General features: G+C 41.2%; 1 protein-coding gene across 15 annotated transcripts in view; it reads right to left on the bottom strand.

Moving 5' to 3' along the window:
• Positions 1 to 486: 486 nt before the first annotated feature.
• Positions 487 to 14,558, bottom strand: part of LOC140715917 (protein 4.1-like) — a 162,642-nt gene continuing 148,570 nt past the window's right edge. For 6 of the 15 annotated variants that reach the window (XM_073028445.1, XM_073028444.1, XM_073028447.1 and 3 more), the window contains 6 exons: positions 11,469 to 11,876; positions 9,638 to 9,763; positions 5,648 to 5,749; positions 5,314 to 5,394; positions 3,624 to 3,732; positions 487 to 2,093 (listed from right to left, as the gene is read on the bottom strand). In XM_073028445.1, the coding sequence (XP_072884546.1) occupies positions 3,631 to 3,732; positions 5,314 to 5,394; positions 5,648 to 5,749; positions 9,638 to 9,763; positions 11,469 to 11,876 (819 nt within the window). In that variant the 3' untranslated portion in view covers positions 487 to 2,093; positions 3,624 to 3,630. The remainder of the gene's footprint in view (positions 2,094 to 3,623; positions 3,733 to 5,313; positions 5,395 to 5,647; positions 5,750 to 9,637; positions 9,764 to 11,468; positions 11,877 to 14,558) is intronic. The other 9 variants (XM_073028453.1, XM_073028454.1, XM_073028452.1 and 6 more) reach the window with 5 other exon arrangements.

Here is a 14,558-nt window from a genome sequence, read left to right on the forward strand (position 1 = left end):
CATAAAGATAATTCTTTTTAGGTGTAATAAAAACTGGCCGATTGCCGCTTTCTTAATACTCTGCATCCAACTGGGCAGTAGCAGTTTCTGATTTCTGTGTAAACTTAAATCTTTGAAAATACAAACCAAGAATTTTCGAAGTATCTTGACTCATCCTCCAACCTGCAGATTGAAACTAATACGTCTAACCTTTCATTTCACAAAATTGGGCTCTCAGTACTCGTACGTTCGAGATGACAGTTTTAAATCAGTAATGTAAATTTCTGTTACAAAAACTACACAGCCACATGGAATGAATTATTAATTGTACACGTTTCTGCAAATTACGCCTGATTCCACGTTGAAGGTACAGAACCTTTCTGCGCATCGCTTTGGGGCATCAATGGTCATGGAAATTAATAATGTGCTATTAACAATCCTTTCTTCAGAAATACAGTAGTAATTAAGACCACACCTTCTCAATTAATCCAATGGAGTGCAGTGCAGTTTATGATCAAAAAGTTTTATTTCATTAAAATTTGTATTCAAAAAGCCACAGAAGGATCATTTCATTTCAACACTTCCATCTACCAAATGCTATGACTGAAATCTCCTATCGATATTGATCATGGCGTGACTGAATTCCCACAAGTGAGATTATTCCCACTAATTAATATCTACAAAGACTCCATTTTTTAATTATTTTCCATGATTATGTGTACTAAAAGTAAAATCTAATGGAGTAAAAGTTTTTGAGTTGCTAATTCTATACAATATAAACTGTACAAAATTCCTTCAAATCAGTAGGGCTCACATCTAAAAAAAGGAATTCAAAGTACTGTGCCATTTTTCATAGGACTGGGATCATAAATTTAAAAGCACATTTCTCTTCCCCCCTTCCCCAATACTTCATATGTGGGTTACAGCTCAATATTTAACAAAATATGTTTATGTGCATGATAAATTAAGATTTTCTTCCCCTTTGGATTAATAAAACTACTAAAAGTTACTTCTGTGCCTCAAAATTGCAAAAGCTACAAGCGCAATAGTTGTTTTGGTGAATTTTACCAGCGACAGGCCAAGGCTGGATATTCTTTACTACAACTTGAGGGGAATATGACACACCAGAACAGATGACCAACAGTGCTAGAACATATTAAGGGTTATATTTGTCCTGTCAGGACCATGCAATGCACATTGAGAATTTCTTTTGTGTAGTAGAGATCTGAAATATAAATAAGATAGCAATTCTAAATAAGTTACTTCATATTACCTAATTTAGAACTTGATGATGATGATAATTCTACAAAGGTCATTGCTTTTCTGCCTGTGTGTTAAAGCTCTGGTACAATTACCAAACATTAGCAAAGCTGTTATATCCTTTTACCAAAGTTGTTTTCTTCAAAATTAAAAAAATTAAAAGATTTCATGAACATCAGCCTGAAGCACTGAATTTTATTTTAAGCTACTTTTAATCTAAGCTCTTCCAGAAAAGACTAAAGAAACACCAGCTGGCTGAGAATTCAATGGACTGAAAAAAGGATATTACAGCTTTTAGAAGCAAAATCTGGAAGGTTCCTGATAAGTAACAATAAAAATTACTTTTTCAAAAATGTTTGAGAAATTCATGTGTCAAGTTCACGACTATTCACATTTCCTTTCATTCACAGTATAAAATGGTTCATGATTAATCTGCGGCAATTTTATTTCTCTCCACTCTTTATAATATATTTCATTTCTCAGCCTCAGAACTAAAACTTTATTCTGTCATCTTCTGAAGTAAAAACAGCCTCTGAGGAACATCTCCCCACCCCATGAATACAAAGCGGTTTCTTTTCCTGTGTTTTCCAGTACTGAAATATGTAAAAATCTAAAACTGTATCAAATAGGATGCTTCCAAGTAATTTAAAAAAAGCAAAGGTCCAGGATTACACCTTCGATTAGGTATCTCTTCATCCTTTGTCTACTTGGTTCCAGATACAAGGCTTGGTGATTATTGAAGAGTTGCAAAGTGAGCACAAATGGCAGTGGCCAAACCCTTAAAAAAAAGTATAAAATTTTTCAAATGAACAGCCAGGATATGGAAAGCTCTGCTCACGGCATTTTCTTTACTTCTGTAAAATAAAAAAGAGAGACTGTTATCACATCCCACGGGCCAGAAGAAAGATGAAATGTAGACGTTTTATTATTATAGGTCAAGAGTCACTTGTCTCTTAATCATCCTAATTTAATTTTGTTCCATAAAACATGGTTAATGGCTTAAGCCTTCCAAAACATAGACAATTCTGTTGTTTAGTTGATAAGGATGAGGTGCAGGATTTGCCGGTTTTACACTGACATGATAAAATATGGCCTTGCTTCAGCATCTCCAAATACTAAACACAAGAGATTCTGCAGTTCTATTTATTTCAAGATACAGCATGGAGTAGGACCTTCCAACCATGCCAGCCTAGCACCCGATTTAATCCTAACCCAATCACAGGACAATTTTCAATGACCAATTAACGTCGTCAATACTAACTTGGACTCTGGGAGGAAAGCAGAGCACCTGGGAAGAACTCACATGTTCCACAGGGAGGACATACAGAGACTCCTTACAGACATTGCCTGGAGCTGTAATAGTATCACACTAACCGCTATGCTACCGTGACGCCCAAATGGGGTGAGATAGTAGCTTCTCCCTCAGCTGAGGGAGAGCACAAGTTTAAAGGTGAGAATAAGGGGCAGAAGGGATTAGAGGAAGAATTTCTTTCATCCAGCGGGCTGTTGCAATGGGAACATAGTGCCTGTGAAGTTAGTGCAGGCAAGTTCTCATAATATTCAAGCATCATTGCAGGCTACGGACCAGATTCTGGGAAATGGGATAGTGGAGAGAGGATTTGTGATGCTGGAGATCCAGAGAACACATGCAAAATGCTGGAGGAACTCAGTAGGTCAGGCAGCGTTTATGGAGAGGAACAAACTAGCGACGTTTTGGGCTGAAACATCCAAATACTAAACTTGTGTGAGAAGTTGTGTATTCAAAGTGACATCTATCCATTCAAGCCCATAAAATCATTATTTAATTGGGTTAATTATCCACAGGTACCAGCTGAAAGCACCAAGAGGCATAGTGCTGGAAAGTTTTATACCAATTGTATCCAGGATAGCATTGTGTAATCGAGTGGCTATGTATTGCCTCTGATTTTCTGCCTGCTATTCAGCAGTGTTGATCTGTAAAGAAGCTCCTTATGCAAGATAATGACAGGGCGGCATGGTAGCGTAGTGATTAACACAATTTTATAATACCGTCAACCCAGGTTCTGCTGGCTGTAAGGAGTTTGTACGTTCTCCCCACTGCCATGAGGATTTGCTCCGGTTTTCTCCCACAGTCCACGTACCAGTTGGTTGGTTAATTAGTCATTGTAAATTGTCCCGTGACTAGGCTGGGGTTAAATTGGGGATTGCTGAGCCAGGAGGGCCTATTCCGCACTGTCTCAATGCATCAATGACAGTAAATCATCACTAGGATACTGAATTCATCTTGTAAACACAACTTGTAATTTTGCCAACAAATCTATTAATTTAACACTGTAGCAAATGTAGCTGTCACCCTTTTGTAATATAAATAACAAAAGAATACAATCTCTGATTAAAAGCCTTACCTGGGTTTTATTCATTCTCAGCTATCTCTGTCTCTTGGTGCACCACTACTTTGGTCACTGACATATCTGGATGCTGCTCCTTGGCTTCTTTGATGGCTTGAGCCAAAGTCTGCCAAGATAAAAGAATGTTAAAAAAAATTCTAAACATTCACTCAACTGCTGAACCATACATGTTCTCTGGAATATTTCTGTTGTGAGGTGATCATACACATGGTTTTCATTTTCCATTTCTTCCAAATATAAACACATTTCAAAAGTCATTGGGTTCAAAAGCCAAGAGGTTAGGTTGCAACTTTATAAAGCTCTGGTGAGGCCACATCTGGAGTATTGCACACAGTTCTGGTCACCTTGCTATAGGAAGGAGGTTGAGGCTTTGGAGAGGGTGCAGGGTACTGCCTGGTTTAGAGGGTATGTACTATCATGAGAGGCTGGATAAACTTGGGTTGTTTTCTCTGGAGCTGTGGAGGCTGAGGGGAGATCTGATAGAGGTTTACAAGATTATGAGAGACGTAGGTAAGAGTGGACAGAGAGTATCTGTTTCCCAGGGTTGAGGGTTGAAATATTTAACACCAGAGGGCATGCAATGAAGGTGAGAGGGGAAGAGGTTCAAGGGGGATATGTGGGGCAAGTTTTTTACTCAGAGTGGTGGATGACTGGAATGTGCTACCTGGTATGGTGATAGAGACAAATACATTAGAGGCTTTTAAACAGATATGTGGATAGGCACATGGATGTGAGATGGAGGGATGTGGATATGGTGAAGATAGGAGGGATTAGTGTTTGGGTGTTTTTGATTTGCTTTTTAGCTGGTACAGCACAACATTGTGGGCTGAATGGCCTGTTCCTCTGCTGTACTGTTCCATGTTCAATTGACATAAAAAGCAGTATTTTACCTACCACTAGTTGATAAGCTAAGCAGAGAGTAATCTGGGAATATATTGCGTCGTAAAGGAGGCTTCAGTAGGAATGCATTGTCACAGGTGTAGCAAGCTGTGCTACAGCCTACTGCACCACGGGGCATCAGGATCTTGAATTTATATTAAGAAACCTTATGATTGTGACCGGTTCTGAGCCAGAAAGGAGCTGATTGTGTGCTTGGGTGACTTCCTTAAAGCGAGGAAAATAAAAGCTCATTTCATACACTTGATATTGGGGATCCAGAGATCAGGCCAAAGCATTTGCTGTTCAGAAATGTGATAGTAACTTTAATTATACGGAATTTATTTATTGAGATGGTGTGGAATAGATCGTTCTAGCCCTTTGAGCCATATCACCCAGTAATCCCCAATTTAACCCTAGCTTAATCAAGGGACAATTTACAATGACCAATTAACCCACCAACTGGTATGTCTTTGGACTGTGGGAGGAAACCAGAGAGCCCGGAGGAAACCCACGTGGTCATGGGAAGAACGTACAAACAGGTGGGAATTGAAGCCGGGTTGCCTATATTGTAATGTGCTGTACTAACCACCATGCTACTGTGCCGCCCATCTTGGGGATATCTTAATTACTAATACAATCCAAGTTCGTTGTTATTTATGACATTATAAACTCACTGACTAATAATACAAACAACATCAGAGATACCAGCACTGTTACTAAACACAGATATACCATTTGTTGCTTTCTTCACCCAAAACAATGGTTTATAACAACTGACTGCATAGGGGGAAGAAAAAATGGCTTTCACCTGACCGTGGTCAACGTTGGCATCTCCTGTGATTACAATGCGTTTCTCAATTCTCGTTTCTGAAACTCCCCCTTTAATAGTCTGGAAGAGAAGAAAAGAGAAAGCCCACCATAAATGTTACTGCACTAAGGTGTGTTTACAACTAAGTAAAATTATCTGGGATGCTGACATTCACTGGATACCTCTGAAAAATAAGACAAACACCATCTCTTGAAAAGAATTCTAAATCTTATTAATATAATACCATAGAAAACTTACTAGTACCATTTTCTACTTGTCAGTAACAGAAAATATTCAATGAAAATTTTAAAGAATACTGATGATTTGTCCTTACCTTTGTGATCTGTGTGGTTGTAGTGGTGGATACAGTCTCTGATGTGATAGTTTGAGCACTCATCAACACCTCAGGCTCACCATCACTATTACAATCACCTGTCTGCACCAAAATACAACAACCCAGAATGGAGGTTTATTAAAATGAGTGTTCAGTAGTTCGATGGCCCTTTATTACCAGCAACACCCATGTTGCAGCAATTATTTTTGTTTCAAAGTGAGAGGGGACCTACAACAAGACCATAAGACACTGGTGCAGAATTAGGCCATTCGGCCCATCAAACCTACTCTGCCACTTCAGCGTGGCTGATCCATTTCCCAGTCAACCCCATTCTCTTGCCTTATTCCCATAACCTTTCTTGCCCTGACTAACGAAGAACCTATTAACCTCCACCTTAAATGTACCCAATGACCTGGCCTCCATAGCCACCTGTGGCAATTAATTCCACAGATTCACCACCCTCTGGCTAAAGAAATTTCTCCTCATCTCCATTCTAAATGGACATCCCTCTATTCTGAGGCTGTGCCCACTGGTCCTAGACTCCCCCACCATAGAAAGAAAACGTCCTCTCCACATCCACTCTATCGAGGCCTTTCAGTATTCGTAGATTTCAATGAGATCTCCCTTCATTCTTCTAAATTCCAGAGCCATCAATTGCTATATATACCATAAGCCTTTCCTTCCCGGAATCAATCTCAGGAACCTCCTCTGAACCCTCTCCAATATCATCAAATCCTTTCTGAAATAAGGGGCCCCAAGCTGCTCACAATACTCCTAGTGAGGCCTCACCAATGCCTTATAAAGCTGCAGCACTATGTCTTTGCTTTTATATTCTAGTCCTCTCAAATTAAATATGAGAGGCACAATCAGTAATTTGCGTTTTCTGTGTAGAATAAAACAGGAGTATGTTTCATAGGAGGATACCCAGCTTCATTTTGGCAAGCTGTCAGTTTTTAACTATTAAAAAAAGGTGGACAAAGAGGTAGGTTTTGCAGAATTGCCTTGAAGAGAACAGCAAATCGGATTTAAAAAGTGAATTTCAGAGCTCTGGGCCTAGATAGCTAAATGTGTACGTGCCATTGTTTTGAAGAAGAGAGGGCAAGGGTCAGAGCTGGAAGAACACCAAGTTCTCAGAATGTTTTAGAACTGGAAAAGGTTTCAGAGCTGTGGTAGGCCAAGTCAATAAAGAAGATTTGAAAGTCAGGATGAGAATGTGAAAGCTGCGGGACTGCTGGATATAAAGGTCAGCTTTATTTGTCACATACACATCGAAAACATACAGTGAAATGCGTTTGTTTGCATCAATGACCATCCAACTCATTCCAAGGATGTGCTGGAGGCAGGCTGCAAGTGTTTCCATTCTTCTGGTGCCAACATAGCATGCCCACAACTCACTAACCCGGAAACCGGAGCACCCAGAGGATACCCACGTGGTCACGGGGAGAACGTACAAACTCCTTACAGGCAGCGGCGGGAATCAAACCCCGATCTTACAGTTGGCACTGTAAAGAGCGTAGCAGCGAGGAATAAAGAGGGTTTAACATTTGTTAGGACACTGGCAGCAGAGTTAAGAATTCAAGTTTGTGGATTGTGAAAAATGGGAGGCTAGCCAATACTGCTTTCCATTAGCTGACTTTGCAGAAAACTGGCATTCTAGAGTCAAGAAACACAAACTAAAATGCTCCAAATAAAAAAAAAGATCAATTTTAAGATTAAAGACAATAAACAGGTAACAACTAAAGTTTAAACCGTGACAAGACTCCAATATTTTCTGGTGTTAAGGGAAAGCTTTTACTTTTCAAAGCATTGCATAGTGCAGCTTCATGCACCACCCTGAGCTCGACAATTCTACTGACTTTGCCTCTAACTTCCACCCTGCTCTTAAATTCACTTGGGCCATCTCTGACACCTCCCTCCCCTTTCTTGATCTCTCCGTCTTCATCTCTGGAGACAAACTGTCAACTGACATCTTTTACAAGCCTACTGATTCCCAGGGTTATCTGGACTATACCTCTCCCCACCCCATCTCCTGTTAAAATGCTATTCCCTTTTCTCATTTTCTTTGCATCCACTGCATCTATTTCCAGGATGCAGCTTTTCATTCCAGGACATCAGAGATCTTCTCATCTTCCCGCTGCCTTCACAATGATAGAGTTCCTCTTGTCCTTACTTACCACCCCATTGGCCTCCACATCCAACACTTTATCCTCCTCGACTTCTGCCATCTCCAAAGTGATCCCACCACTAAACATACCTTTACCTACCACCCCCCCACCCCCCCGCTTCCCACAGGGATTGGTCCCTCAGTGATTCCCTTGTCCATTTGTCCTTCCCCACTAATCTACCTTCCAGCACAAATGGACTAAGTGCTACACCTGCCCATACACCACCTCCCTTGCCTCCATTCAGTGGCCCAAACAGTCCATCCAGGTGAGGCAACGCTTCCCCTGTGAATCTGCTGGGGTCATCTGTTGTATCCGGTGCTCCCGATGCAGCCCCCTCTACATCAATAAGACCCGGCATAAATTGGGGGACCATTTTGTCAAGCACGTCCTCTCCATCTGCCGAAATGTGGGATTTCCTGATACCAAACAGTTTAATTCCTATTCCCATTCCCTTTCCAACATGTCGGTCCATGGCCTCCTCTTGTGCCAAGACAAACCACCCTCAGGGTGGAGGAGTAACGCCTTATATTCCGTCTGGGTAGCCCCCAACCTGATAACAAGAATATCCTCTGGTTAAACAAATCCCACCCCCTTCCTCCATGCCCCACTCTGACCTTTAAGCTCTTCACACCTGCCTATCACTTCCTTCTGGGTCCTTGTTCCCTTTCCCCTACGGTCCACTCTCCTCTCCTATCAGATTCCTTCCTCTCCAGCCCTTGACCTTTTCCACCCACCTGGCTTCACCTATCACCTTCCAGCTAGCCTCTTTCCCCTCCCCGCACCTTTTTATTCTGGCGTCTTCTCCGTTCCTCCTCAATCCTGAAGGAGGGCTTCGGCCTGATACTTCGACTATCTATTCATTTCCATAGATGGCTGCCTGACCTGCAGAGTTCCTCCAGCACTTTGTGCGTGTTGCTTCTCAGAACGTTGGGCAGGAAAAATGAAACATTGGTCTACACATGATAACATACAGGCACCATTCTGAATATGTTAGTTACATAAGACTTCATGGGGTTACATTCTACAGAGATCGATGAATGGAAATTCCCCATGGCTCTCTGGAGATTGCTAAAACCTTGCTACATGCCAGAATGACCACAGTAATGCAAGCTCCAAGTAAACAGGAGGTATTTGAAGCCATCCATCACAGGTGACCCGGAAATATTTCTCAATTTAAGACCACAGATACAGAATCCAACAGTGAGCAAACAGGAATTCTGACTAAATTTGACCACTTTGTAACCCAGAGTTATTAAGACCAGTCACTTTACATTAATTTATGTTGTGTGCTGGGGCAGCAGGCTGAGGGTAGCGGACACCAAAAGAATCAACAAACTCATTCGTAAGGCCAGTGATGTTGTGGGGGTGGAACTGGACTCTCTGATGGTGCTGTCTGAAAAGAGGACGCTGTCCAAGTTGCACACCATCTTGGACAATGTCTCCCATCCACTCCATAATGTACTGGTTAGGCACGGGAGTACATTCAGCCAGAGACTCATTCCACCGAGATGCAACACTGAGTGTCATAGGAGGTCATTCCTGCCTGTGGCCATCAAACTTCACAACTCCTCCCTCGGAGTGTCAGACACTCTGAGCCAACAGGCTGGTCCTGGACTAATTTCCACATGGCATTATTTACTTATGATTATTTAATTATTTATGGTTTTATATTGCTACATTTCTACACTATTCTTGGTTGGTGCGACTGTAACAAAACCCAATTTCCCTCGGGATCAATAAAGTATGTCTGTCTGTCTTAATAGCACATACTTCAAGAGTGAAAATCCTTAATCAGAACAATTGAGACAAGTTCATAATTTCAAACCTGGGCTGCTTCATAGGTGATGGTCTTCGTTTCTGTGTGAACAACAGGAACTTCATTGGTTGCAATTTCATTTTCAGAATGTGGCATGTCAGCGATGGTCACCGTTTGAGTTTTCACAAGTGGAGGCTATTTAAAAGGGGGGGGGGGAAGAGAGGGAAACAGTAAATCATATATACCAAGTTTGCCTAAAGATTTTATAAATGGCAGCAGCAATTAATGTCAGCTGCTTTACTAATGGCAAAACAAAATCCAATGTAGGAACAGTACTGTGGACCACAAAACAAGCCCTTTCAAATCTCCTTTCACTAGGCACCCACAATAACTTTGGATTGCCAATTGCTCAGTGGTGATAAAAGAAGGGGGTAAAAAACAGCAATTAATGCTTTAATTTAATTCAAATTGCCCTACTAAAGCAACCAGCACTTTATTTTGCCATTGAAGCCAATTCAGAGTTCATACAGAGATTCTTCCAATACAAACTGCAATCTTCATGCCAAAGGAGCATTTCTGACACAGTCCATTTACATTATCGTCAGTATCACTGACGACTTGTGCTTATCTTTCCAAATGTGCTTTCTGAATTCAGGCACTGGAGAGATAGCAATGTCCTGTTAGCATAGGGACATTTAACAGACCCAATTGACAAGATTCCAAATAAACAGAGTGCATCATTAGATTATCCAGTATGAAGAAAAACACAGAAAATGCTGGAGGCACTCAGGAGGTCAGGCAGCATTCTGTGGAGAGAGAAAAACAGAGCTAGTATTTCAGGCCAAAGACTTCCTTCATTCCACAGACTTGAAGTGTTTCCAGCAATTTTTCAATGCAATTTTAAATATTCCATATTGATAATGATATTGGGAACACAATTTGAAAGTAGCAGCGATGTATTAAAATGCCCAAACAATTTTACTGAGGGGGGAGAAAAAAAAAGTGGATTTTGTTTTTCATGAGTCAGCTGCCAGAAATGGGAATAAATGAAGAGAAAACGCTATATCGTGTACTCTGTGGGAATAGCGCAGTGGTTAGCACAACGCTTTACAGTACGGGCGACCCAAGTTCAATTCCCACCCGTCTGTCAGGAGTTTGTACGTTCTCCCCGTGACCGCGAGGGTTTACTCCCACAGTACAAAGACATATCAGTTGATAGGTTGATTGGACATTGCAAGTTGTCCTGTAGGCTCAGAGAATTGGGGAATGCTGGATGGTGTAGCTCGGAAGTCCGGAAGGGCCTACTCCATGCTGTACCTCGATAAATCAATCTCAACAACTCTGTCCAAACACCAGCAAAACTACATAATGAACAGAACAAAGAGAAACCAAATAAAATTCATGACCTACAAAAAACAAAGTTGTGTCAGAATCTGCTGCCCACCGACAATCAAGAGAAAAGGATTATTCTTCAATATCTCTTTTACTAGGATCAATGAAGTGTTAACGCATTTTAACTGCCACCATTAATCAATCACCATGCAAAAATCAGCATTAGTATCAGAACTGGTCAGAGTTTAGATAGGAGATTATGCAAAGACAATATTTATTGCAGTTTCCAAATTTGATTAGAAACTATTTGAAAAGTACTCTACCAAGATTTCCCAGTGCCCAGAAACCGTCAACACTGAAGCAAGCAACCACCAAGAAACCCTTCTCTTTCCAAAAAAGCTGATGGAGTATTTGAATTATATTTTGAAGGTATCTAAATACACGGTCAAATTTGCCTGAAAGTATTGTTAAACCAACGTGCTGCAGTGTCTCGGTTTTTTTTTTAATTGTGGAAAGCAAATTAGTACCAAGCTGAAAAGATGTTGTGGTCTTCCGATTCCAGTTTTACCTGAGAGCAGCGGATTAGTTGAGGTGGTTCATGGTAATGAACGGCATTTATCTTTAAAGGTCGTTCACTCTGTTCAATCTCCTTCAAATGGTGGTTTAGTTGAGAAGCAACAGAGCTCAAGAGGGCCTTTGCTACAATCTCCTCTGAAGCTTCAGACTGCATATCCAGGCCTGTATCAGACCTGTTCTGCCCCTGCAGCTCCTTGTTCTGAGGGAGGTACAAGTCTTCCTCATTGCTACTCACAGAGGAAGGAACAGGGTCACCCCTTTGTCGAGACTCTGAAGGGCCGGCCACCTGGTTCAGGCTGAAGCCACTTTTAAGCTTCAGTCCCTCTATTTCTGCCTTGTAATCAATCTTTACACATTCACACCTCTCTTCCAGTTCTGATATCACACCGTCATCCACATTCTATAAGAAAACGGGCAAATGTAAGGTCTAAAGAAAAACACCATTCGGCAGAGTTGCAGATGAATCAGAATATCAAGGGAGCAGTTTAATTTTAAAAATGTTTCCTGCTACACTGAGAAGACTCGTGATGTTTATATGAAGGACTGACCACAATTTGGATTCCAAAAAGGGCTCAAGCCTTTGCTATATAGAAACATTTAAGGAATTCCATGGAAAAAGACATCAGCAACTTCACCTAGAATTTATAACCAGGATACATTCCATGCAGCTCTACATTTTGCATTTTGATGGATAATCACTTGGCTCTGATAAAATTTGCTGTCTAATTTGAGGTTTTAAAATCACTTGGCCAATCTTTGATGCTCGTTACAGACAATGTTAATTGGAAAAATACCTCCTGTAATAACAGCATATTTTCTTCATCAACCTTAAATCTAGTACAGGTTGAGTACCCCTTATCCAAAATGGCAACATCTGAAAATCTCCAAAACCTGGCTTTTTTTTAAAGCACTGACATGATGTCACAAATGGAAAATTCCACGAGGTGCTGGGAAAATTCCCAGGCGATGCGCAGGTCTTTGTGCGTCACGGACAGTTCCTGGAAGTGACTTCACACGTGGGATAAATAGAAAAGCACAGCATAAAGTGAAAAATGATCACGTATTCAAAGTGTGGATCCGACTATGTTGGAATGAGCATATGCCACTTAACGATACGCTGACATGAAACAAAAATCTATCACATTGGACTGAAAATTTAAAGTAATTGTGAATATTCTGCAGGCTGGTTGCGGAAATTTAAGAAAAGGGACGGAATTAATTTTTTTAAAGACTTGTGATGATAAAGTATGCTGATCGTGAAGCAGCAGAGAAATTCATTGATGTCTTTGTCAAGATAATTGCTGATGAAAATCAAACACGCTCAATGTCTGTATCAGTACATACAAGACCATAACACCATAAGATGTAGGATCAGAAATAGCCCATTCAACTCATTGTGTCTGCTACACTATTTCATCATGGCTGATTCACTTTTCTGCCTTCTTCCCTGTATCCCTTCATGCCCTGACTAATCAAGAACATATCAGCCTCCGGCTTCAATACACCCAATGACATGGCCTTCACAGTCACTCGTGGCAACAAATTCCACAGATTACCACCTTCTGGCTAAAGCAGTTCCTCATTTCTGTTCTAAATGCACGTCGCTTTATTCTGAGGTTGTGCCCCCTGGTCCTAGACTCCCCCATCATAGGAAATGTCCTCTCCACATCCAATCTATCGAGGCCTTTCAACATTTGAGAGATTTCAATGAGAATCCCTTCATTCTTCTCAATTCCAGTGAGCACAGGCCCAGAGTCATCAAACGCTCCTCAAATGATAAGCCTTTCATTCCTGGAATCATTTCTGTGAACCTCCTGTGAACCGTCTCCAATGTCAGCATATCCTTTCTTAAGACTGCTCACAATACTCCAAGTGAGGCCTCACCAGTGCCTTAGAAAGTCTCAGCATTACATGCTTGTTTTAAATATTCTTGTCCTCTCTAAATTAATGCCAAATTGCATTTGCATTCCTCACCACCAACTTAACCTGCAAGTTAACCTTTAGGGAATCCTGCACGAGGACTCCCAAGTCCATTTGCACCTCAGACTTTTGAATTGTCTCCCTGTTTAAGAAACAGTTCATGCTTTTATTCCTTTACCAGAGTGCATGGCCATACACTTCACAACACTGTATTCCATCTGCTACTTCTTTTCCCATTCTCCTAATCTGTTTAAGTCCTTCTGCAGCCTCCCTGCTTCCTCCACACTACCTGGCTCTCCACCTACCTTCGCATCATCTGTAAACCTGGCTACAAAGCCATCAACTCTTGTCATCCAAATCACTGACATACATTGTAAGAAGCAGTCCCAACACCTACCCCTGTGGATCACCACTAGTCACTGGCAGCCAATCGGTAAAGGCTCCCTTTGTTCCCATTCTTTACCTTCTGCCAACCTTCTATCCATGCTAGCATCTTTCCTGTTATACCATGGGCTCTTATCATGTTAAGCAGCGTCATGTGCAGCACCTTGTCAAATGCCTTCTGAAAATCCAAGTTCACAACATCCATCAATTCTCCTTTGTCTATTCCGCCTGTTATTTCCTCAAAGAATTCCAATGGATTTGTCAGGCAAGTAAGGGAACCATGCCAACTTTGGCCTATTTTACCACGTTCCTCCAAGTACCCTGAAACCTCATCCTTAACAATTGACTCCAACACCTTCCTAACCACTCAAGTCGGGCTATCTGGCCTACAATTTCCTTTCTTCTGCCTCCCTCCCTTCTTGAAAGGCAAAGTGCCATTTCAATTTTCAAGTCCTCTGATGATTTTTGAAAAATCATTACTAATGCCTCCACAATCTATTCAGTCACCCCTTTCAGACCCTGGGTATACACCATCTAGTCCAGGTGACTTATCTACCTTCAGACTTTTCAGCCTCCCAAGCACCTTCTCCTTAGTAATAGCAACTGCCCTCTGAGACTTTTGAGCCTCCAGAATATGTGTGATGAGCAAGTGTAAGACAAAAAATGCATACTGGTGGCGCATAAATTCAAAGTCAGAAAATATAATGATCCCAAACTACTTCATTATATATCCAAAATCTGAGATCTGTATCATTTCCAGCCCCAAGCATTTTGGATA

The sequence above is a fragment of the Hemitrygon akajei genome, chromosome 24 (genome assembly GCF_048418815.1).
Source record: "Hemitrygon akajei chromosome 24, sHemAka1.3, whole genome shotgun sequence".
In the NCBI taxonomy this organism is placed as follows: domain Eukaryota; kingdom Metazoa; phylum Chordata; class Chondrichthyes; order Myliobatiformes; family Dasyatidae; genus Hemitrygon; species Hemitrygon akajei.